Source organism: Macrotis lagotis, chromosome 1 (assembly GCF_037893015.1).
Source record: "Macrotis lagotis isolate mMagLag1 chromosome 1, bilby.v1.9.chrom.fasta, whole genome shotgun sequence".
In the NCBI taxonomy this organism is placed as follows: Eukaryota; Metazoa; Chordata; class Mammalia; order Peramelemorphia; family Peramelidae; genus Macrotis; species Macrotis lagotis.
The window spans coordinates 858131211-858156515 of NC_133658.1; the positions used below are offsets into that span (position 1 = coordinate 858131211).

The window sequence follows — 25305 nt, forward strand, 5'->3', positions numbered from 1 at the left end:
GGCTCCCCAAATCCCACCAGCCACAGAGAATGAGGCACTACGGAGCCAGGAGCTTTCCTATCCAGAATGATTTCTGAGGTCCCTTCCAGATCCCTACACATTCTGTAACCAGCATTGCTGTCCCCCCTTTAGGTATGTGAAGGATCTCGTAGGATGATAGATTGAGTTGGAAGGGCCATCCAGCAGAAAAGGACTGTGGGCAGTCTGAATTAACTTCATCTTTATGAGTTCCAGAGAAATAAAAGAAATTTGCCCAACATCCCACACGTAGCAAGCTGAGGTGTGGGGGATTTGAATCCAGGCATTCTAGGCTCCAGATGCCACGTAACTCCACATGGGTCAATGCCCATGTCTTTGAGACCTGGCTTCGTAGAGCCAGACACCCAAGGTAAAAGGAAAGCTTCCCCTGTGAAAAAGTTTCATGCAAGATGCTGAACTGATAAGACAGACAGACAGCCAATATAGAAATCAGGTTTTATAAGTGCACCTTTCGGCTTTAGATAATGGGGAATGGATGTGCAGGATATTTACAATTTGACCTCTTCTTCAGATATGCTATAACTTACTGCTATTAACATCAACAAACAAAATATATATATATATATATATATATATAATATATAAATATCTTCTGATCTATACACAGCAGGCCAGACATATTCATGTCTCTGACAGTCAGCATCCTCAGATGGCCAGATTCTCTATGTCAACCTTTTTCTCCAAGGTTCTGTTTGGCAACCAACTCCTGAGCTTGGGGCTGCTGGTGGCAAAATAGTGACCTCGGAGCTTGTGTCCCTCTTCTCAACCCTTCCTTGCTCCCCAGATTGTCCAGCATCTTCTGGACAGAGATTCTTCTCTGTGGGGAGGGGAGGAATGGGTAGTAATAAGGGGAAGTGTGGAACATATTCTGGGTTAGTGTGTCTGTCCTTGGTTGGAGATCCAGCCCTAGAGATTAATGTAGTGGATAAGAAAGGAATAGGCCTAGGAATGTTTCCTCCATCCCCTGCCACAGACACTCCAGTTCACATGTTCCATAGTGTCCCAACTGGGGTATCAGACTCAGGCTGATTTAATGTTTTTAAAAAATTAAAAAGTTTTTTAAAAAAATGTTTGCTAAAGATTCAGCTCTGACTTTTTTCCTCCTATATAAAATCTGGAGAGTTTGAGCCCCATCTTGTCCTTGGTCAGTGTCTCTGGCTGGATCCTTCTGTTTAGAGATGCAGGTCAGGGGGCAGAGGAAGAGGAGCCCCAGTCATCTGTTTTTGTCCAGGATGGCGAGGCTGGGGAGGGCCAGAGTGGGATAGGGAGGAGAGAGAAGATTCCTGGGGCTCAGGACATCCAGCAGGCAAGCCCATGGCCAGGAAGATGACCAATTGCCGCCCTACTCCTCACACTTGAGAGTCAGCTCCCAGGCTGTGGAACTCATCAGGTGTCTTGTCACTCTGGCTAGCTCCCCCTTGCCGGAAGCCAGAGGCAATTTCATCAAAGGTCCGGCCCCTTGTCTCAGGGACTTTGAAGTAGGTAAAGATGAAGAAGAGGACGAGCAGCACAGTGAAGATGATGAAGACATAGGAGCCGCACAGTTGCTGAAAAACACAAAGGGATGTCTGTGAGTGGCCTGGCCTTGGAGGAGCATTAATGCTATCCAAGTGATCAGAGAGACATTGTTCTTCTGACTCTGTGGTTTACTTTCAACAAACAAGGTGTCTTGGGTCTTAGCTGCCTAAATTCTAAATTATGGGAAGACTGAATGCAGTCACCAATTTGAAGCGAACAAAAATTTGTGATCTCCATGTCTTCGAGGGCATGGAGTAAAATAGCAGGAGGTAGGGGAATGGCAGGGCATAAAAGACTCACCTCTACATACTGGAAACACATTGCCACAATAAAGTTGGAGGACCAATTAGACAAGCCAGCCACGGCAAAGGCAGCTGGGCGAGGGCCCTGGCTGAATAGCTCAGCAACGATGAACCATGGGATGGGGCCAGGGCCGATCTCAAAGAAAGCCACGAAGCCAAAGATAGCCACGATGCTTATGTAGGACATCCAGGGGAGATGGTCCTGTACAGAAGGGGGGGGGAAAGGGGACTCTAGTGATCCTTTCTCTGAGAAGGCCACCCAGCAGGATTCCTTGGAGCTTGGACGCTCTACAGAGACTGACCTCCCCAAAGCCCCCAGCAGGGTGAGGTTTCAGTCCTATGCTCCTTTGCTCTCACCATTCCTATCAATTGTGTTCCTAGACATCCCATCCAGTGCCTATGGCAGCACAAGCTCAATGTTTGGCTGGGTAGTTGAGGGATACCTTCCCCATACCTTCCCCCCTTCACTGTGATCCCTAGTTATGTGGGAGGTTGGAGAGTAGTTGCCTGGTAAATTGAAATGTATTTTTTCAAACCCTAGACCCCCGCCAAGGGCTAGTTGAGGACATGGTCCAGTCAGCACATTCCCCAGGTTTCATGTCAGAGGGCTCAGCCTTTTTGGATCTCTAGCCACTAAGAGATGGAGAGGGGCAAGGGAAGGGTCCTTGTTATTGGGAAGGACTCTTGTTAACCTGCAGGGTGGGGAATCCCTGCCAACCAGCAGTGCAGAATCTGACTCTTTGTCCAGATTCTGTGCTATCACAGGATTTGGGCAGGAGCTTGGTTTTAATCCAGAGTTCTGCCACTTGATACCCATGGAATCTTGGGTAAGGCAATTTCTCTAGGCGTCCCTCCTGAATCTTAATCTTCTATTATAATAGGCCCCTGATCTAGGACTTGGGAAATCTGGGTTTGTCTATTGGCAGCGCTGATCCCACCCTTCCTCCAGAGTGGGCAGAGCCTGACTCACCAGCAGGGCCAGGGCGATCGTCATGAGCACAGCACAGCCTGCCATACCTGCCAGGCCAATGAGGTGCAAAGTCCGCCGTCCGGCCCGCTCCACCACAAACAGCTGTAGAGGCAGACAGTAGAGGCATCAGAACCCCATGCACATTCAACATTTCCTTACATTCTGTGTGCCCTACTCCTAGGGTTCCATCAGCCACAACCTTCAACACTCCCATTCCCAGTCTAAGTGTCCCACGTCCAGGAGCTCCAAGTAGTTGGGCTTCTATGCTAGACTCAGGAAGATGGAGGAAGAGAGACAAGAGGTGTAGGATCCCATCTCCATAGAACAAGGAAGTCCTCTAGCAGAAATATCCAATGGGGCCAACCTTGGGACAGAAAGAAGGGTCCTGAGAGTGGGCTGGTCTGGAAACTCACCGATACCACAGTGAAAGCAGTATTGACCACCCCGGAACCAATGGTAGCGTAGACTGGCTGTTGAACTCCAGACTTTTCAAAGATGCTGGTGGAATAATAGAAGACCTGAAAAGCAGAGAGCAGAGATGTAGCAGGTTGGGGGGAAATCAAAGGCTTCTACTCCCAATACGTTGCCTCTACACAGAAGGATGTGGGACTAAAAAGTAGAGATGAAAGGGAAGCCCAGGCAGCCAGGGAAAGGGCCAGGCTTAAGTTTCACTTGAACCCTATCAGGCCAGGAGGTAGGTCAGTGTGGTTGAGTTTCAGGTTCAGCAAATCCATGTGCATTGTTCTGATGTTGGGCTCACAGTAACATTCAAGGTCCTGAAAAGGGGTCTGTGAGACTGGCTGGGTTGGGGGTGGGGGGGTTGTGGAGAATCACTCACAGCATTGATTCCTGATAGCTGTTGGGACAACTGAAGCACCATGGCAATGAGGACTGGCTGCCGGTACATGGGTGAGCGGAACAATTCCAGGATGGTCACCTTCTTCTCACGCATCATCTGCCTACTTTCCTCTTTCATCTCCTGAAGGTCGCTACTCACATCAGTGGTTCCCCGAAGCTTCTTCAGGACTAGGGTGAGAGGACAAGAGCTGTGAGTACACAAACAGGGCCAAAGGGGCAGGCAAAGGAGAAAGATGGCAGCAGGTGGTTACTGACCGCTCTTGGCTTTATTCTCTTCATTGCGATTGATAAGCAGGAAACGGGGGCTCTCAGGACAGAAGGGCAGCAGGGCACACTGGATCAGGGATGGGATGAAGATGAAACCCAAGAGAAGGGGCCACAGTTCTTCATTACCCATGATGGAGTCCAGGCCAAACACCTAGGGAAGCCAAGAATCCAGACTTGAGTCATAGGATCAGCTGAACGGGTCCATCACCACCCTTCATTTTACAGATGAGGAGTCCAGGAGAGGTGGTACAATGTCCGTGCTGGGCAAATCTTGCCCTCCACTCCCAAGTAACAGCACTTGGGGAGTTGAGGAAGAGGAGAGGAAAGGCCATTTGTTGACCTTAAATGACTCTCTCTGCCTTGGCCAGGTCCTGTGAGTCTTCCCTCTTAGAACACATCCTAACTCCCAAACTCTGCTCAGGTTTTGAGCTACCTATCTAGATAAGAAGCCTTATCCCTTTCTCTAATGCATCTAAATCCTACCTAGTTTGAAGGCCCAGCCCAAGTCATCACCCCCCCCCCCATAGTAGGGTTCCTACTAGCCCCAGCAGTTGAGTATCTGGGCTGCTTAGTAGCCCCAGGTGTGGAATGAGGGATTGTAGCCCAGGAAGGACAAGAGGGTTGAAATCAAACTTAAAGGATTCAGATTAGATTTTAGCAAGAGCTATATAGTTCTAGGGATTAGGTGAAATAGGAAAGCTGGATGCAAATGGATGGAAAGGGAAGAGATAACTCCACCCAAGAAGGACTTACCTGGGCAATGAGGATGCCAATGACAATGCCTAGCTGGTGAAGGGTGCCCAAGGCTCCACGTAGGGCAGTGGGTGACACCTCCCCCACATACATGGGCACAAAGCCTGTGGTGAGGCCGCAGTATAAGCCAATAATGAAGCGCCCCAAGATCAGCATCTCAAAAGACATAGCCATTTTGGAGAAGCCCATGAGCACAGCAGCAAGAAAGGCCAGACTATTCATCATCAGCATGGAGTTTCGCCTGGGAGACAAGAGACCAGGGATCTGGGGTTAATGGGGGTAGAATGAAGGGTCAAAGTCTGAGACAGAGGCTATCAGAGGGTATGGTTCTTCTCACAAAAGTAGAATATGGGTGAGGAATGAGGCATACACTGCCAGTCATGGCTAAATTATTATTTTCTTCTGTTATTGCTTTGTTAGAAGGGGACAGAACTAGGCTGGCTTAAGTGGATATTATTTTCTTACCTGCCAAAACGATTGACAAAGAGACCCACGGAGAAGGAGCCAATCATACCACCAACAGAGAAGATGGCCACGGAGAGGGACCACAGAGTGGTCAGCGTGGTGGATGGTATGGGTTCATCATACCGCTTCAACCAGGTATTATTGTAAAATTCTTCTATCACCTGTGAAGAAAATATCCCAGTCCTTTGAAGGGGGCACCTTGACTAGGAACTTTAAGAAGTAAGCCACACCCCCGTTCCGGAACCCAAGTTTCTTTCATCTTAGTCCCTTCCCACAATGATATCCCACTTTCATATATCAGAGTATTTCAGCCAGTGAGGTTTTCCTGATGCACAGTAAACAACTCAAGCTGCTGATGCTAAATGACTGGTGGTGGAAATGAAAAGTGTCTGTTATAGGACAGGATACAGACGGCAAGTGGCTTGGGAGTGAGACCTTGGTTCCTCGGAGTGAGACCTTGGTTCCTCGGAGTGTTAACAGTCCCCATGAATTGTCTCCTGGTAGAGGTTTTATATGTTGGGTGATTTCACTTAGCAGCAGAGCTCATATTGTGTCCTGGATTAGTCCCACCCACTACCTAGGCTTTGGCAATGACAGCAGCTTTGCCAGTCTGGCTAAGAGGTAATGCAGAAAGACAGGTTCTGCCATCAGACGGGTGCCCCCCCCCCCAAGGCCAGAAGCAGGGGGTGGAAGAGAGAGGAAGAGGAGAGAGAGAGAGAGAGAGAGAGAGAGAGAGAGAGAGAGAGAGAGAATGAGAGTATGTATGTATGTATTTAGGTCCTGGAACACGAGAGTGGCACCCAAGAGCCTGGGTTCCAAATTCTTCTCCCCACTCTGCCAGCTCATACCACTTTGCCCTTCACCCACCAATACAGCTTTCCCCAAAGATTAGGAAAAGGGAGGCAAAAGAGCCCTGGCTTAGTTGGGGGATGGGGAATGGAGGTAACAGGGAGTGGGTGAAGAACAAGGAAGAACAAGGATTCTAGGAAATGCAAACACCTGAGCCTCCAAGATAGCAACGCCCCTCCCTGGCCAGGTGAGAGCCAGTGAGGGTAGTCACTGAGCCTGGCAGGGGCATAAAGTTGCGGTATGCAGGAGGCAGCTCCTGCTCCTGCCCTGAGTACAGGAAGGTATGATAGACAACTGTACACAAAGGGCCTGCATTTAAGAGATAGCGACTGGACAACACCTCCTGTAGGCAAACAAGGCAATCCATACAGCCTGGGGATCAGAGAGGGGACTTGGGGTTGGCTGGTCCTGGCCGCTGAGGAAAGGCATGGGGTCTGCCCACAGTAGTGGAAAATCCCCAGTTGTCCTAATGCCCCCCCCCCAGATGAGTTGGGGAGCCAGAATCTAGTGGATTCAAGAACAGCTGAGAGGCTCATGCTAGGGCTAATTCAGACTCAAAACATTTTTTTCTTCTCATGAGGAGGAAGCTGAGGCACAAGAAGAAAATGAAAAAGAAAGACTAATAAAGGTCCTTGAGGAGCAGGGATTGTGTCTGGAATATATTAGGTATTGAATAAATGCTCAATTGATTGAGTGAGGGAAGTTCTAAGTTAAGCACCAAGCCAGATATCTTGGTTCCTGGCCTGGCCCAATCCTAGGATATCATCTGGATCTGGTTAGAACTGGAAACCATAGACTGGGACCCCTGCCTTCCCAGGGCTGGGATGGGGAGGTGGCTCGCCCATTTCTCACCTCTCCTCTACACACTCCACCCAGTTCTCTTTGCAGGTCTTGGGACTGAATGGAGTCAAGGGGGAGCAGTGCTGGGTGTTTTTGAGGAAGGTTCTTGGAAGATCACTTCCAGGACACCAAATGACCTCTCATCCACATTGTTTCTTATCTGCCCAAAGATGGGTAGACTCTGATCTATCCTAGTAGGAAGGTCAGGGGACATTTCTCCTCAAAGGAGCTCACAATTCAACCTCTTCTCTAATCGACCTTATTGGACTTGTTAAGCTTGGCCACTCTGGAAGGGTGAGGATAGTCTCCTGAAACTCCCTCTTCTGTACGCAGAAGCCATCCCTATCCATAGTGCCCAATCTTCGGTCAGTCATTCCTTTAGCTCTAAACATAGAGGATTCTAGGATTCTCCAAAGCCCATTTCCAGAAACAAGGAATCTCAGGGCAACTAGGTCTACTCTATAATTGGAGTATAAATGTTTTAAAGTAGCTCTATAAATATCTATGAAGTTTGTGGGGAGGGCTAGTATGGGGGTGGGAAGGGAAAGATGAGGGAGAGAGAGGGGAAGATGGAGACAAACCTTGAGGTTCCCAGGGGTCACTTATATGCAGAACAGAGACAAGGAATCCATGGAGTAGGAAAACAGCCAAAGCATTTTTATCTTCTTGGGTCCAAAAAAGGCTACGCTGGGAATAGTGGAATGGAAATCTTGTCTAGGGAAACTGAACTGTAACTCTGCTCATTCCTACCTAGCGTTATTCCTCTCACATCACCCACTCTGTATCACAAACATGGTACGTATCCTATGTTCAAGCTCAAGCAAAGTGGTTAATTCACCAATCCCAAGGTCTTTATGCCTTGCTAGGGAGCTAGTTGAGGCAGTTAAGATGACATCATTCACAGAAAAATACTGGTAGCCAGGAAGACCCAAGTTCAAATGCAAACTAGTTGTGTCACCCTAGGCAAATCTCTTAAACTCTGCCTCAGTTCTGCTAGTACTACCACTCCTCCTCCTCCTCCTCCTACCACTACCACCAGTTGTTATGACCACCACAGCCCTTCCTTCAGTACCCAACTCCACTTGATCTTAGCCAAAAGGCTGAGAAGCGATCTTCATTACCCAACTCAACTGGTACTTCCTTTAAAGAATTCCAGAATTTGGCAGTTGTGATCCAACAAGGTCATATCCATAAGGTCAAAGATCTAATCCAAGCCTCTAATTTTCAGATAAGAATTGAATACAAGAGACCTTATATGACTTGCCTAAAGTCACACAGGTATCTCTTCTAAAAACATCCCTAACAAACTGATCTGGTGGTTACTTAGGAGTGCTGGAGAACTCACTATCTACCATGTATGTTAGACCCATACCACTTTTGGATAGCTCTAACTGGTATTATTTTCCCTTACATTTTTCACCCGTACCAATCCTTCCAGGTTCTTGGCTTCACTTTGGATAAAGGAAATTACTGGTGAAGATGGAGTTATTCCAATCTCAAGCTATGAGAGGCTCAAAATCAGAATCAGAGACTGGCTCTTTTTTGGTAGATCCCCAAGGCTCTCAGCTCTCTCTTCCTTCATCCAGACCAATAAATCAACCCAAAAGGAGGATGATAGCCCAATGATGCCTCTTCCTGGCATCCCCAGAAATGTGAGGTTCCCAGAGAGCAGTTAGGCCTATTAAATAGCAGGACTTCTAATTGTTTAGGATGGAAAATCATACTGAAATGTATCTGGAGTTATCATTCTCTATTTCTCAAAGACTCAATTTGAGAGAGTTTCTCTCCTGGGACTGAAGAAGTTTGAGTAATGGGATGGGATATACTGAAGTCAGCTTAAACCTGCCTGTAATAAACAAGTAACAAATCAGGGTTTGATTTGTTTTGTAGAAAGTGATGGAGAAAATATGTAAATAACGTGAATTAAAACTTAAAAGATCAACTGTTTCATCATGCTTATCTTGTCCTCTTTCCTCTTCTAATACTAACACTGTCCCACTGGCTTCAGCTCAGAGACTAAATCTTTTCCTTAATCCATTGTGGCCATTAAAATAAGGTAAACAAGTCTAGCTGAGTCACACTAACTGAGGCAAGAGGCACTATTCTAGGAATTTTAAGGGACAGAAAAGGCAGAGAAAGCTACTCAAAGCCTTAGAATCCTAGATCTAGAGGGTACAGTAGAAATCCCTTCATTTTACAGATGATGAAAACAAATTCCACCAAGATTAAGAGATCTGATGTATGTTGTGGAACACTACTGTTCTATTAGAAACCAGGAGGGATGGGAATTCAGGGAAGCCTGGAGGGATTTGCATGAACTGATGCTGAGTGAGATGAGCAGAACCAGAAAAACATTGTACACCCTAACAGCAACATGGGGGTGATGATCAACCTTGATGGACTTGCTCATTCCATCAGTGCAACAATCAGGGACAATTTGGGACCCTCTGCAATGGAGAATACCATCTGTAAGCAGAGAAAGAACTGTGGAGTTTGAACAAAGTCCAAGGACTATTAACTTTAATTTAGGGGAAAATTCTGATATTTTATCATCTGATCTTGCTCTCTTATACTTTATGTTTCTCCCTTAAGGATATGATTTCTCTCTCATCACATTCAATTTGGATCAATGTATACCATGGAAACAATGCAAAGACTGGCAAATTGCCTTCTGTGGGGGTGGGGGGAGGGAAGTAAGATTAGGGGAAAAATTGCAAAACTCAAAATAAAATCTATTAAAAAAAAAGATTAAGGGATCTGTCCAAGAACATTGAAGGTAGTGAATGATAGAGGGAAGAACTGAACCCAACTACAAAAGTTAATGTTTATTCAACCCTACCCAGCAACTAAAGGAAACCAATCCTCTAAGGTTCTTGGCTTCACTTTGGATAGGTGAAGCTACTGGCTAAATGAGACTCTTTGGAGTTATTCCAATCTCAAAGATAACTAAACTGAGTTTATAGAGAGTCTCTATATCAGAATCACCAAGAGTCTGGAATTAAAAGGGCCTTTAGGTGTAATGGGGACCAGTCTGAATGAAATCTAAATAAGAATTATTTTCCCTCCACAATTTCTGATAAATCATCCAGTTTCTGCCTGAAAATCTCACTACCTCTAAAGGCAGCCCATTCTGGGTGGCATAGCTGCCTCTTTATAACTTCTACTCTGTTCTCTTTGTTCAGTTCTGCGGGGACCAAGGAGAAACAAGACAAATCACTTCCTCTATGAAGGCTCTTCATCATCATCTCTACTCCAACTTCAATTCCTTAGCAGGTAGGCACTCAGAGAGTCAGTATTATGATAGATATCAGGCTGGACTCAGAAATTAAGGCCACTACCACTTTAGGGCATTTGCCTCATCTTGATCAGGGTTGAGGGGAGATGTGTGGAGGGGCAAAGGGAGACAGGCAGGTCTTGGGCTCCTTGCCCTGAGTGCCTTCAAGAAAAACTTGCAGATTTCCAAACCTGCATTTAGGGTCAGACAGAGGGCCTAATAATGGAGGGATGGGTTCCAGGAGGATGTATATGAAGGGTGTTTCAAAAGAAGTCTCTTGAGGACTGAACCTGAATATGCTGCACAGGATTTCAGGCCCCAGCTGGGACCCTTCCTGCCATCCCAAAGATCCTCAGAACTGGAATGAGGCTCTAAGCCCATCTCATCTGACCTCTTCATTGATGGATGAGGAAACCGAGAGAAGGAAAAAAAAAACTTGCCAGGGTCACATATAAAGGTGATGGTTCAACAGATGCCCTGTCACTGCAATTCATCATATGACAAACTGCCTTGGGGAATGGGAGGTGAGAGAAACAGGGAAATGTCTTTTATTTTCTCATCACTTGCTCATAAAATCTGGGAGAAATTCAGAGTTCATCTCATCTAAATCCTCTACAATCAGACTTCTGTCTCTACCACTTCACTGATGCCTGAGAGATCACCAATAACTTCCTATTTACCAAAATCAAAAGGCCTTTTTACTTAGTCCTTATTCTTTTGACCTTTGTCAAAATATGACTACTGATAACTTTCTCCTCCTCCTTCTGATGCCTCTATCTTCTTAGCTGGGTCCTCCAATCTCCTACAAGGCATCTCCCTTCTGGATGTGTTCCATGGCTCTGTTCTCTGTACTGGTGTCTTTGCCAGTTACAGAACTTGTGGGAAATGGTCAAAGCTTTCTGGATGGGAGCTCAGTGCTCTTTAACATTCAAAGGGGATAGTCAGCAGCAATGAGCTGTTTCTCATGAGGTCTGGCCTTCTTAGTCTCCATGGGGGGAATTAGGGTAGGTAGGTATCCTTGTGCAAGGATAGCTCAGGAAGGGCAGGAATCAGACTTGGGCTAGGGACAAACTTATCTGTGCTTGCATCACCTGCTGATCACTAATTCTAAAGATTATAGTTTTAGAGCTAGAGGAAACTTTAGAATTTTAGATCCCTCGTTTTATGGAAGAAGAAAGCAAGGGAAGGTAAGTGACTCATCTAGGGCCAAATTACTAGTAAAGTCCAAGGCAGGATTTGAATCCAGATCCCTGACTCTAGGTCTAATGATAGCAGTGATTCCTTTTAATTCACTTTGCAATGATTATTTTTCTACCCAGATGTTGCTAGAGACTGCTGAACTTGTGAGTTAGGTGGTTTAGCTGTTTTTCAATCATGTCTGACTCTTTATGACCCCATTTGAGGTTTTCTTGGCAAAGATACTAAAGTGGTTTGCCATTTCCTTCTCCAGTTCGTTTGACCAATGAGGAAAATGAAAGTTAAGTGACTTGTCCAGGATCACATCTGAAGATAGATTTGAACCCAAGAAAAATAATTTTCTTGACTCCAGGGCTCGTACTCTTGCTTCTCCTGGAGTCAGGAAGACATAAATTTAAATTCATTTCTTATTCTTAACTCATGTGTTTAAGGGGCTCTTGGTAAGCCTTGTTTCTTCATCTATAAAATTGTGGAAAATGATTCCCAAAGTTTTTGTGTATGAATGCCAGTTACTGCTATTTTTTTGTTTTTTGTTTTTTTTAGGTTTTTGCAAGGCAAATGGGGTTAAGTGGCTTGCCCAAGGCCACACAGCTAGGTAATTATTAAGTGTCTGAGACCGGATTTGAACCCAGGTACTCCTGACTCCAAGGCTGGTGCTCTATCCACTACACCACCTAGCCACCTCTTGTTACTGCTATTTTAAAGTCTGCCTTTGAGGCAACCCTCATATTTGGAAAGAAAGCAGTCCTGTGACTCAGGTCAATGTGGGACATAAGTGGGAGACGTAGACAGCCCTAAAACCTCTCCTCTCACGTCGGATGAGTGAATCAATGGACTTTGTGATGTGTATTTCAGAATTCTTAGCTAACTTCCTGGTTTTCAGTCACTCCAGGTTAGAGGGACTGTAGCACATGTCCTCATATGTATGAGGGGAGTGTTCCTTAGAAGTAATGTGATCTAGTGAAAAGGTTGAGGTAGCAGAACATTAAACCTGAGGTCACAATCCAGCATTTATTAGCTGAATGACTGGCTAAGTCACTTGGTTAAAAAGATTTGAGTGTAGGTTTCTTTTTCTATAAGAGAGGAGACAAAAATACTTTCTATAGCTATTTCTAGGAATATGATTTATAAACTTGAAAGCACTATAAAAATTCAAGTTATTATTTTTTCTCTAACTTGTCTCAAGGAATCCAACTTTACATGTCAGAGTCAAATACATTAGACAACCTCCTGTTACTTCTGAGAGAAAGGAAAAACTATTCCTAACCTCAAGCTAGATTAGAAATGTGCTCTAGGGGCGGCTAGGCAGCACAGTGGATAGAGCACCAGCCCTGGAGTCTGGAATACCTGAGTTCAAATCCGGCCTCGGACACTTAATAATTACCTAGCTGTGTGGCCTTGGGCAAGCCACTTAACCCTGTTGCCTTGCAAAAACTAAAAAAAAAAAAAAAAAAAAGTGCTCTAATACCATGGCCACTTGCATAATACATGGTTTAGTCACTTCAGTATGCTCTAAAACAATTCCTCCTAATTCCTCTTCTCTCCATCCTGAACAAATCTATCCTTTGTTCATGTGCTATCTACCAGACTAATCTTCTAAGTCCCTGAAGCAAGTCATATCAGTGTCTTCTGGGGCAACTAGGTGGCACAGTGGATAGAGCACCGTCCCTGGAGAGTCAGGAGTACCTGAGTTCAAATCTGACCTCAGACACTTATTACCTAGCTGTGTGGCCTTGGGCAAGTCACTTAACCTCACTGCCTTGCAAAAGCCTAAAAAATGAAAAAACCCATCCAAGCTTCTCTTCAAGGTCTCCATGATCTGCTTCCATTCTCCTTTCTAACCTTATCTCACCCTCTTTCCCCCTGCATAGCTTAATAGAACCACTTGAGGTCCCTCTGGACCTACCATGTGCCGTCCACGTTTCTAAATTGGGTCTTTGCTTCCATTCTTCTTTATATCTAAAATGTCATCCTTTAAAAATGCTGCCTCCTCCGGGAAAGTCCCTGGGACCAGTTTGGGCCTTGGTTCCTCAGATGTCAATAGGGAGTTGGTTCAGATGACCAGGGGTCCCTCTGAATCTCCCTAAGAAATCTCACGGCATCTAATCACGTCCGTTACAGTTACCTGACTGTGTCTCATCCTTCTCCTAGACTACAGGCATCATGATGACAAAGACCATGTTTTTCCTAATGCTGGTTTGGGTGTCAAGCAATGTGAGCTGCTAAACAGATATTTGGTGAACTAGACTGAACTTCAGTCACCTTCTGTTAAAGATCCCTGAAGCCAATGAAAGATGATTCAGCATCCCAGACTTTGCTTGTGACTTGCCCACTCCCAGAGGGTGTGGTCTGGTAGGCACCCACATTCCAAATAACACAGATTGGCCTGGGTCACTGCCATTTCTTTTCTGCAGCTCCGGGGAAACCTTTGGGCCATTTTAATCTGGCCCAAAACTCTCAGGATCCTACTTTGTTGGGTGAGAGTGATCATAAACAGAGTTGGCCACCCTGGGGATGTCCCAAGAGGACAGTGTGTGGGTAGAGAGGGGATGGTAGCAATAGGGAGGAGGAGAGGAGGGGAGTACTCACCTTCTGTGGTGCATTGATGACTCCAGTATTGTAGCCAAATTGTAGGGAGCCCAGGACCGCACCACCCACAGCCAGCATGAGGGAGGCCGTGACTTGCTATAGACAGAGAAGCAGACAGAGAAGTTAGTCATTGAGCTTCTGGGTTATATTCAGAGCCCCTGAGGGGAGACATTGTTTGAACAGATATGTTAATGGTTCCAACATTTTTTTATATTCTCAGTCAAGAATGTAGGGGTCAATATTCTGCAGGTTAAAAGATGGAGAAAACCAAAGGGAAGACAGGTGGTGGTGGTGGAGGTAGGGTATCGTGTAGAGGAAAAAGGAATGGGTATTTATTTATTTTCTTTGATTTTTATTTTTAATACAAATTCTTTTCTTTCTACTCACAGCCGTCAAGAAGGCAGGAAATACTACTCATCATACATAAATCACTCAAAATGATTTCCATGGAATATGGATTAAAAATTTACCTATTCTGTGTGACTTGTCTGTGATAATCACTTATCTCATTTGATAAGACTGACTGGATATGATAAATTAAATTGAAATAGGAGTGGTCAGGCAGGGGCAGTAGGGTGTGTCTCCTTCTAAGCCCCCAATTCATACAGGAGATCAGTATGGTGATGAGGTCACTGTCTGACAACAGCAGGCAGTCAAGGGCCCTGTTTCCCAGGAAAGGAACCTCCCTGCCAAAGCCTCAGACTTTTTATTTCACATTATTCCCTATTATGCACTTGCTGTTCCAGCCAAATTGGCTGATTCCTTTGTACATACTAGTCAACCCTCCTACCCCAACCTGGAAGGGTTCTCCCCACCGCCCAACTTTCACCTCTGAAAAAGACCTTTCAAGTCTGTTCTAGGAGTCATCTGTGGGAATCTTTCCTAGCCAAGTCCCAAAATCTAATAGGGTCTCTCTGTCTGTCTTTCCATCTCCCTTCTCCCTCACTAATCATATGAAAGCTTAAATTTTACTCTGAGTGGAATGTTAGCTACTTGTTGGTCTGACTGCTTGCAAGTTTGAAGATAATCCCTTGGACTCTCCTGGCCTGGGCTCTCTGATCAAATATAATGTAAGATTTTCGGTGGAATCACCAAAGGAAAAGGGGAAGAGGGAAGTGGGGGCGTGGGAAGAGGAATGAAGGAGAGAGGAGAGAGAGTCTGGGGCAGCCCTGACCTTGTGGACACATAGCTTGTGTAGCAATCAGCTTTCTAGAGCAGTACTTCTGGGCTGAGGTGAAGTATGACGAGAGATCAATTTTCACTTAAGTGTTGGTACAGTCTTGTCCCTGTAAAGGGCAAGGTTGGGGTGGGCCTGTGTGTGTCAGCCCCAGGGCCTACTCCCGCAGGACCCACTCCAGTGATCGATTCCCTCATGGTCTCACTTCTATCCTGAGCCTCCACTCACGGGTGCAAGTGGCCCTTTTTCAAAACTGAAAGGATTGGATTCTTAATTTCCCTTTAAATTCAAAAGCCTAAGATATTCTTTTTCTCCTCTGCTGGGGGCAGGGAAGGGCAGCAGAGCTGAGAAGCTTTTATTATGAGACAGAGAAACAAACAATAGCAGAAAAGGTGCTGGACACTGTTCAAATCGAGGCTCTGACACTGCCTCTTGTGACCTTGAAACTAATAACAATCACTTCATTTTTCTGGGGCTTGGTTTCCTCATGTGTAAAAGAGGACTAATACCAACTACATCCTCTCCCCAGTGGGGCTGGGGGAAGAGATCCCTATTTTACAGATGAGGAAACCGAGGTCCAGAAGTGAATTGTCCAAGGTCATGAAGTCATTGTCAGTACCCATGATACTGTACTTCTTAAACCCAAGAGAAATCATACGTATGTAGACTTTTCAGCTGGATTTTACAGATGAGGAAGACCCACTGAGACAGACCATGAACTCACGTACCCCGATTCCAAATCTCTGTGCCAAACTGGAAAATCTCCCTTCTATCAAGCTCCTCAGTTGCAGGAACTTCTTTCTCTAAAGCATATGACCACGCTGCTCCCACCTCCCCCACTTGGAGGCCAGGGAGGGAATTTGGGTTTGGAGCCCTGGCTATGTGTCTTCTATTCTGTGTGTCCTTGGGCCTGGGGACATCACCTCACTGGGACAGTTTCCTCGCCTCTAAAACCAAAGCTAGACTAGAAGACCTATGTCCCTTCCAGCTCTAGATCCATTATGGCTCAGCTCCAGGTGCTCCAAGAAGCCGTCCCCTATAGGCCTCAAGCCCTCTTTTGATCCTCAACAGCTCAGAGTAGCAGTCAGCATCCAACAGTCTGTCCATAATTGTTTTATGCTGTGTGGGGCTTATCTCCCAAATTAAATTAGGAACTCCCGGAGGGCAGGGACCTGGCTACAGAAAAGAAATGATGCCTTAATACTAGTTGTCAGAGTAGGGAAGAGAGCTCTGTGGTTTTAAAGTAGTACACATCAGACCCTGATTGAAAAGTAGGGTGCTACCCTTCCAGGAAGTAAGGAGGACAATAATAACAGATCCCATTACTCTAGCATTTTTCCAGACACCATATTTGATACAGCCTTGATGAGGCAAAGAGTGGCAAATAGTATTAATATTGATTTCACAGATGAGATAACTGATGCCCAAGGGAACAAAAAAAAGACTTGCCCCAAGTCACTGAGGAATGTAGATAGCCTATACCAGGAGAGGTTATCAGCTTGGAGTAACTGGGCTGGATTTATCAGCCCCGAGCAGATAACCTTAGCAACCAGCATTCAGAGGGAGGGGAGAGGGAAGAAGATAGGAGCTGGGTAGAACTGGACTGTCCATTTCTAGAAATATCTGAAAGGCAAAGGGGTTGTTTCCAAGTTCTCCCTAGGTTCCTGGGGGGGTGGGGTGGGGGGGCAGGTGCAGCTCTTTGTGGATGGGAAGAGTAAGGAAGAGTTTTAAATATCTTTGGCTCAGTTGTAAGGCAGTGAATTAGAAAAGACCACTGCAAAATGTGGTCTTGCAGGCAAAAGATGTGTGTCCCCAATTTCTGATCTGTGTGAATTTGAGCCAATCACTTTATTTCTCAGTCTCAGTTGCTTTATCTGGAATACAATGATAGACCCTAGCACTCATAAGCCTTCAAGTACTGCCAAAATATGAGTCATTACAAATTCCCAGCCTTCCCTTCCCATTTCTGCCTTAATTTCCATGGAAGTGTCCCTTGAGAAGGTCAGATCAGAATATCAGATTCAAGACTCAACTCAAATTCCCTTCTTTTCTGATGACCCTCTCCTGACACTAGAATCACAGAATCCCCAGGTTCTATCTATCTATCTTATCTATCTATCTATCTATCTATCTATCTATCTATCTATCTATCTATCTATCTATGCCTTTCCACCAGAATCCAAGTCACAAGTTAGTTGGTCTTAACCTGAAGAGCTCCAGGGATGAGGTTGTTATACTACTACTACTACTATTAGTTTGTCTGTCACTTTTGAAGAAGACCCTGACACCAGGGAGGTGATGCCATGACAAACATGTGAATTGGATTTGAGTGAGGGATGTTGTGCTATGTCACCATCCTTACTTTCTCCTCCAGAGCCATCTGGATCCAGTGGCCAGACATGGATCAGGAGATGGCCCTGGATATGAGGCAAGCAGGGTTAAATAACTTGCCCAAGGTCACTCAACTGGTAAAAGTCAAATTCCTTTGTCCTGAAAATTGCTAAGACAGGGATAGGGGTTTTAGGTTGTCCCTTTAATAACTTTATGTGTATCTGTTCTCAATTAGAATTTTCTCAAGCAGTGCTGACTTTGTTTCTGCTCCTTTGCCCTCCCCACCCCCTAGTTAAGCATAATTGGGAGCGAAGAGGTGCCATAATTGGTAAAAACTATGACATGTATATGAAGGGCCATCTTGGGTAAGAGAGATTGAACTTGTTCTGCTCTTAAGTGCTCCCAGTAGGACCAGAAGTAATGACTTTGTATATCAGGGAAGACTTCCTAACAATGGGAAGAGACATCTCTGGATGGCATGACCTAGATGCTTTGGGAAGCTCCTCTTGGGGGGGTTGCCCAAGGAGGACCAGATGGATGGGATGATGAAGAGACATCTGCCTCAGGTACAAGTTGGACCAGATAACACCTCTGAGTGAATGATGCTTTATCTAGCAGACCCTCAAGAGAACTTATTGGGCCAGAGCAGAAGCATTTTGCAAAGATAAGGGATAAAAGGAAAACAGGGCTGGCCTAAAAGCCCATCTTTCTTTCTACTTTCTCTCCTGGATTTGTAAATGTCTTTTAATCACATAATGTCAGAGTGGAAAGTGAACTTGGTCCAACCTGGACCCTCATTTTACAAATAAGGAAACAGGCTCAAAAAGAGAAAAGGGACTTGCTCATCAAGTATGTTGCAGCTACAGACTCCGGATCCTTAGTCCCAAACATCCATCTTGGGCAGCAGTCTATTGTTTAATTTAATCTATCAGAAAAGTCTCAGAATCAGGACAGACATCATACACCTGGATGACCTTTTAGGTGATCTCTGGTGTTAGGTTCTCATTCAGAAATCAAATGACCTCCTGAGTTCTGGTGTTAGGCTTCAGGGTCAGCTCTAACTGATTCTCCTCCAGAGTTTTCCTCCTGTTCCCAGATTCCACAGAAACCCACAAACAGACGACAGATAGACCAAACAATCAATGTTTCTGCCAACTGATGTGCAGACTGGAGATTTAGGAACTTGGGGGCTTGGAGCTGATGAGATGTAAGAAATTTGGTGGAACTTGTCTTCAAGGTTGGGTTAAAGGGCTCTCCCCTTTGGAATCTTGGGTAAAATGAATATGTAAATAGAGATATTGTTTAAACTGCCACAGAACAGCTTGGTCTGGAAGGAATCCTTTATCTATACCCTAGTTCAATGAATATATATAGTCTTTCTTGTGAGATAGGAGATGGGTGCCAGACCTGGAGTCAGGAAGATCTTGAGTTCAAATCTAGCCACAGATGCTTAATAGCTATGTGACTCTGGGCAAATCACTAAATGGCTGGCTGCCTTAATTTCCCCATCCGTAAAATGAGAATCTAATTGCCTCCTATATAACAGGGTAGTCATAAGGATCAAAGGAAGTTAGGTAACACTTCATAAAGAAAAATATTATTAAGTGAAATAGGAGGTAAGGAGTTAAGGGGCTTTTTACTGAGGCAGGAACATCTCCAGATTTTCAGCCCCAAGTCAGGAGCTCAGGAAAGACTGGATATTTTACTTGTTAATACACCAGCTACATCAACTCCCAAGACAAGGCTTTCCTATTCCTTTCCCCTGGCAGTATCTGCCCTGTCAGAAGATGGGCTCAATGGGACCATTCCTAGCCCAGTGTTCCCTTGTCATTTCACTGGTTTCTTTGCCAGCAACCAAGAAGGGGCCCCATGGTGCTCAAGGGAAGCTCTGGGCTTAAGCCTCGTGACTAGGTGTCTTGGGAAAGGTTGAATTCAGCTGCCCTTACAATCTGATTAATAAGGATCTGGAACTGGACCAGGCGTGGGCTGATCAGGACCCAGTCCCAGGCAGACCCAGGACCGGTAGGTACAAGGCCACATTCTTTAGATTCAGCCTGGATTGAGCAAATTTTCTCCATGGTCCACTTCTTTCAGTTCTAAATCTACAGATACGTACATTTTTTTGAGAGCAAAGTGTGAGGGGGTGATGTTTGGCTGTAAGCAGCACCTATGTGTGTGGGGAGAGTATGAGGGGGTGACATGGGTGGGGGCAGTATTATCAGACTTAGTCTTGTGTGTATAGAACATGGAAGTAAGCAAGGGGGAGAAAAAGGATATAGAAATGTCTAAGAAGCATTTGCTGATTGACTTCAAGTCACTTCCATTTCCCAGGGCCTAAGTTTTCCCATCAGTAAAATAATATAGACAGCCTAGATGGTCTCTATGGTCCCTTTCTGGATTCCACCAGTCTTTGCTGTGAAGTCTCTCCTAACTCCAGATATTCTAAATTCTAATGTTCCTTTCTCCCAGTCTTAATGTTCTATGTTCTAAGAATCCTCTTAGCAAACACCCTATGACTTGAAAAGCAAGCAGGACATGATAAAATTCATAGCTTGACAATTCTCTTTTTGTACTGTGTAGATTCAGAAGTGCTCATTTTTATTCGGGATTTGTTCGCATCAGAGGAAATTATGTCCTGAGGTTCCTTCCAGAAGGAACCTTGTATGAGTCTGTGTTCTGACCTCCAACATTCTAAGATCTCTCCCAGTGTGAGTACAGGGTGTTCTCTGGTTCCTCCCAATCCTAACACTGGCTGTTCTCTGGTTGCTTTCAGCTCTAACATTATGTTCTAAGGCGTCTCCCAATAATGGCATTGTTAAATTTTAAGTTCCCTCCCAGCTCTGACAATAAATACTTAGAACCTCAAGGTCATAAATTGAGTGCCTTTCTCAATAAATGGCAGGAGGAAGTTAGCCTCTGGGATGTCAAAAGGGCACCCCGGTGCTTTCACCCTTAATACATATAAGAAAAGAAGTCCAGGAGGTCATCTGTAAAGATGTGTCTGGCTTTCAGGGAAATTAGGCAGGAGAGAATTTCCCCAACCAGAGATTTACCAGATCAAGCAGGTTAGGTAAATTCCCAGAATGCCAGGCCTCTAGGAATTCAAAATCTTATGGTTCCTTTCTTTTTCCCAATAAAGATTTGATTAATTTCTTCTCTGGGCCTCAGTTTCCTTTTCTCTAAAATGAAGAGGTTAAAGAGGTTAATTCTCTCTAAAGCCCTTTCTCTTCTCTCTAACAGATTAGATGTGTATATTCTCATTTGATTCCCAGACCCACTGGATGAAGGAAATAGGGGCAACCCTTACTTTACAGGTGGAGAAAAACATTTAGAATGACAGGTCATGCAATGAACAGTAGGAATCCTAGTCTCCTGACTCCATAAACAGCTTAGATTAATTTGATTCCTAGTCCCTAAAAAAAAAAAAAGCATAAAAAGTTTGGGTCATTCTACTAGGAAGGAACAAGGGGGGGTCTTGTCTCAGGGTTAGCACCAGTTTCAAGTTAAAACTAACATTTATGGGGCGGCTAGGAGGCGCAGTGGATAGAGCACCGGCCCTGCAGTCAGGAGTACCTGAGTTCAAATACAGCCTCGGACACTTAATAATTACCTAGCTGTATGGCCTCGGGCAAGCCACTTAATCCCATTGCTTTGCAAAAAAACAAAAAAAAAAAACCCCAACTAACATTTATGACTAATAGTCTTCCCCCAATAGATGCCCCTAGCTATGCTGCTATCCTTCAGGCCTTGGATTTTCTGGCCACATAGAAAGATTCCCACTCTGGCATTTCTGGTAGAAACCTGAATAAGTTGTCTGGACACTAGATGGGAGGCACCCTCCCTTCCTCATAACCAGAAAGAGCTCATTCCTCCAAAGAATTCCAAGTCGAAACTACAGAACCACCTTGAGCACCCTTTCCTTTAACTTATTCCAAGGGGTTTTGTCCTGAAGGTCTGGTTGTAATGCCTTGGGGTTCAGATTATTCTGAGTGAAGTCACCATATCAGGATGGGACCTACTCTGCATTTCCTAGGCAAAGCCTCAAGTTTTATTTGTTTCTTTTTTAAAATCAAATCAACAAATGTTTAGCTATTTGTTTTCCCTCCCATAAACCAGTTCCTCATTTTATTTATTAGATTAATGGTTTTTTAAACTTTCAATTTTATTAATCTCTCCTTTGATGATTTTCTAGGATTTCCTTTTTTAATGCTCGAATTAGGGATTTTTAATTTGTTCTTTCTAGTTTTCAAAATTGCAAGCCCAACTAATAGTCCTATTTTTTTCTGTATTTTACTGATGTATTTAGAGTTCTAAACTTCTCTCTAAATACTGCTGCATCCTATAAATGTTGGTAGCATATTATCTCTTTGTCATTCTCCACTGAAAGTATGATTTGTTTCTTGATTTTTTTTGACCCACTTATTCTTTGGAGTTATTTAGTTTTAAATTAATTTTTAATCTGTTTCCAGGGCCCCTTATTGAATGTAATTTTTTTGCAATACCATCTGAAAAGGATGCATTTAACATTTCTTCTTTTCTGCATTAGGCTGTCAAGTTTTTAATGCCCTGATATTTGGTCACTTTTTGCACAGTTGCCATATACAAGTGTGAAAAAGATATATTTCTTTCTATTCCCATTAAATTTTCTCCATATATCATATTTAACTCTTCTAAAATTCTATTCATCAATTTATCTCCAATTAGTAATAGTTTTACTATCTATTTCTTCCTGAAACTCATTTAAAAATTTTTAATTTAAAAATTATTAATATTACTTCATTGTCTAAAGTTTTTTTTAAAAACGAAGCTTCCTTGCTTATTTCTTTCAATTAGATCTGTTTGCTTGGTCTTTGATCGTGATTGCTACCACTTCCCCTTTGATTTTTTTGTTTGCCTTATCTGAAGCTTAATACATTTTTCTCCAACCCCTTATTTATACTTTGTTTGTTTCAAATGTGTTTCTTGAAACCAGCATTTTGTTGGATTCTATTTTTTATCTATTCTGCTATCCACATCCATCTTATGGGTGAGTCCATCAATTCAGTCACAATACCCTTTTTTTTCCTGTTTTATTTTTCTCTTTACCTTAACCTCTCTTCAAAAAGTCTCTTTTGTTTTAGACCATTATGTCCCTTAATCTGTCCTCTCTTCAATCAGCTCCCCTGATCCCCTTCCCCTTCTGCTTCCCTATGTAAGATAAGTTTTTTCTACCCAACTAGATGGGTATGCTATTCCCCCCTTTGAGGTAATTCCAATGAGTTAAGGTTCAAGTATTGTAACCCCTGGATCTGTCTTTCCACTATCAACTCTTTTGTATCTATTTTCAGTAAGAGAATTTGCCCTCTCCTTTTCCTTTTCTCCTGGTGCACCTCTCATTTTCACTCCTTAATTTTAAATCATCCCATCATAGTCCACTCACACTAGTTCCCTGTCTTCTAATGATAATGATAAAATTCTTAGGAGTCACAAGCATCATTTTTTTCACTTGTAGGAATTATTGAAATCCATTTGATTTCTTTTGTGTTCCTAGAGTCTTGTATTTTGAAAGTAGCACTCAAATTTGGAGATAGTATAATAAAGTTGGATGATATAGTGGAGAGAGGGTTTGATTTGGAGTTAAAGGTCCTGATTCAAATTCTGGCTCACTGGGTGACTGAGCAAATTCAATTATACTTCACCTCTCTGGGCCTCAGTCTTAAGAGTTTTTAAACTGAAGAGCTCATGGACTGAGGAAGAGGGAGGCACTCTGACCTTATTCAGTCCATTATGTGTGCAGAAAGAGACATAGTAGAGCATGGTACGGGAGGCAACCATTGTAGAGAGGCTGCATGCATGGGAGAGGAGAAAGAATTCCAAGTCAGGATATCTAGATTTCTAATACTAGTCTTGCTCCTTCCTGAGCCTCTAATTCTCCCAATATATACAAAATGAGTAGATCACAACACGTTCATTTTGGAGAGGAGGGTGAGAAGCTGGGCCTGAGGTTAAATTGTCAGGAAGGGGCTGGGACAGGAACTTCGAGTATTCTGATTCCAAATATTATTCCAAATATTCCTTCCACAGAACACCGTGGAAACCTTTTTTCTCCCACTTAGTGATATGCCCCAGCTTGTAACTTGTTTCTAAATGAGAGGATCCCAACTCTCTTCTACCTGAGAGGTGAAAAGAAAGGGGTGACCTGGAGAAGAAAGCATGTGAGCCGGCCAGAATAATGAGAGTCATCTGGAGGGGTAGATTTGATTAAGTATTTCTAGGAAAAGCTCAGCCAGCCTGGTTGGGGCGGGGGTACCCCCCCCCCCGAGAAAGGTGGAAAGTGGGTGGGGTTCAATCAAGAGTCCAACCAGATCTGGACACTTGGGCCTTCCTGATGTGTCTCTGCCTGCCCGGCCAGACTGACCAGTGTCTGGAGAGGGGTTCGGACCCGACCGGGGGCGACCCGGGGGAAGAGAGGAGAGACTGGCTGTTTCCCCTCCCCTCCCCCTCAGCCCTTCTGCGGGAAGCTAGAACTCAGCCTTCAACTTTCTCCTTTTTGTATCTTTCCAGTCCATCAGACAAGAGGAGGAGGAGGAGGAGGAGGAGGAGGACAGGGCTGGGGAGCTGGGGTGTCCCCGTCTCCCCCGGACTCTGCTTCCTTCTCCTAAGAGAACCCTCGGCCCCACTTGAAGGTCTCTGGGGCTCCCCCACCCCTTCTCTTCGCCCAGCTCCGGGGCAGGAGAGGGAGAGGGGGCTCGGCCTGGGTGGCCAATCGGGAGCGAGCTCCGGAAAGCCCCTCCCTCCTAGCCCCTCACCCCAATTTCCGGCCGCTGCTGAGCTGGGGAGGGAGGGGAGAGGGAGTTGGGGGAGGGCCCGAGGAGAGAAGGGGCCCCGGGAGGGCTCGTGCGTGCGGGACGTGCCGCCGCGGCCCTCCCGCCCCCGGCCCTCCTCCTCCCCCGCGGGGCCGGACCTGGAGCATCTTTTCCGCCCGGCTCACACGAGGGCAGGCGGGCGCCGCGGCGCAGGGGGCCCCGGAGGGCCGCCCGGGGGGCCCGAGCGTCCCGCCTCCTGCGCTCCCCGCAGGGGCCTGTTCTCGAGGCTCGGCTGCCCGCATGGCGCCCGGCCGGCCCGGGCCCCCAGAGGCCGCGGGGCTCCCGGGGCTCCCGGGGCCCGGGGGTGGAGGGGCGGCGGCCGGGCCGGGCCGGGCGGCCCAGGTTCCCGCCGCGGCTGGCTCCGGGCCAGCGCGGGGAGGCGGGGCCGGGGCGGGCAGGGGGCGCGCTCCGGGGCTCCGGGGCTCCGCGGCCCCGGGCCGCCCGTCGGGGCCCCGCGCCTCCCGCCGGCTGCCGGACCACCTGCTGCCCGGATCCCGCCGGGGCGCGGGGCCGGAAGCCGGGGCGCCGGGCCCCTCCCCTCCGCGCCCCCAGCGGAGCACGCGGCCGGGGCGCCGGGCCGGGCGGGGCTGCTCACCTTGCCGCCGGACTCCATGTTCGCGCGCTGGCCGGCTCCGTGCGCTCCGGCTCCGTGCGCGCCGGCTCCGGCTCCGGTCCCCGGGCTCCGGGCGGGACGCTGTGCCGCGCTCCGCTGGCCTCCGACTGTGGCCCCGGCTCGCCCCGGCCCCGCGCGCTGCCCCTGCGCTCCGGTGCGCGGCCCCGGCCTGGCGGCTCGCTGGCGGCTCGCTGGCCCCGCGGGCACCGCTGCTCTCGGCTCTTGCCGCGACTGCGGAGCCTGTGGTTTATAGAGGCAACGTGAGCTCGCGACTGCCGGGCGCTGATTGGCTGCGGGAGCCGGGGGGGGGGGGGTGTGTCGGGGGTGGGGTGTTGGCCGCGGACTCGGGGGGCTCCGCCTCTGCGGGGGAGGGCCGGGGGGGGGGCTGCCGGATCCCGGGGTGTAGGACAGGAGACAC

General features: G+C 46.2%; 1 protein-coding gene across 1 annotated transcript; it reads right to left on the minus strand.

Moving 5' to 3' along the window:
* Positions 1-457: 457 nt before the first annotated feature.
* SLC2A1 (solute carrier family 2 member 1) lies at positions 458-25063 on the minus strand. Its single transcript, XM_074217825.1, has 10 exons — positions 24870-25063; positions 13922-14017; positions 5173-5333; positions 4708-4948; positions 3943-4105; positions 3668-3855; positions 3243-3347; positions 2830-2931; positions 1858-2061; positions 458-1586 (listed from the first exon to the last, which is right to left on the minus strand). Exons 1-10 carry the CDS (start codon positions 24885-24887, stop codon positions 1389-1391), a joined length of 1476 nt encoding a protein of 491 aa, XP_074073926.1. The 5' UTR covers positions 24888-25063; the 3' UTR covers positions 458-1388.
* Between the last annotated feature and the right edge of the window lie 242 nt (positions 25064-25305).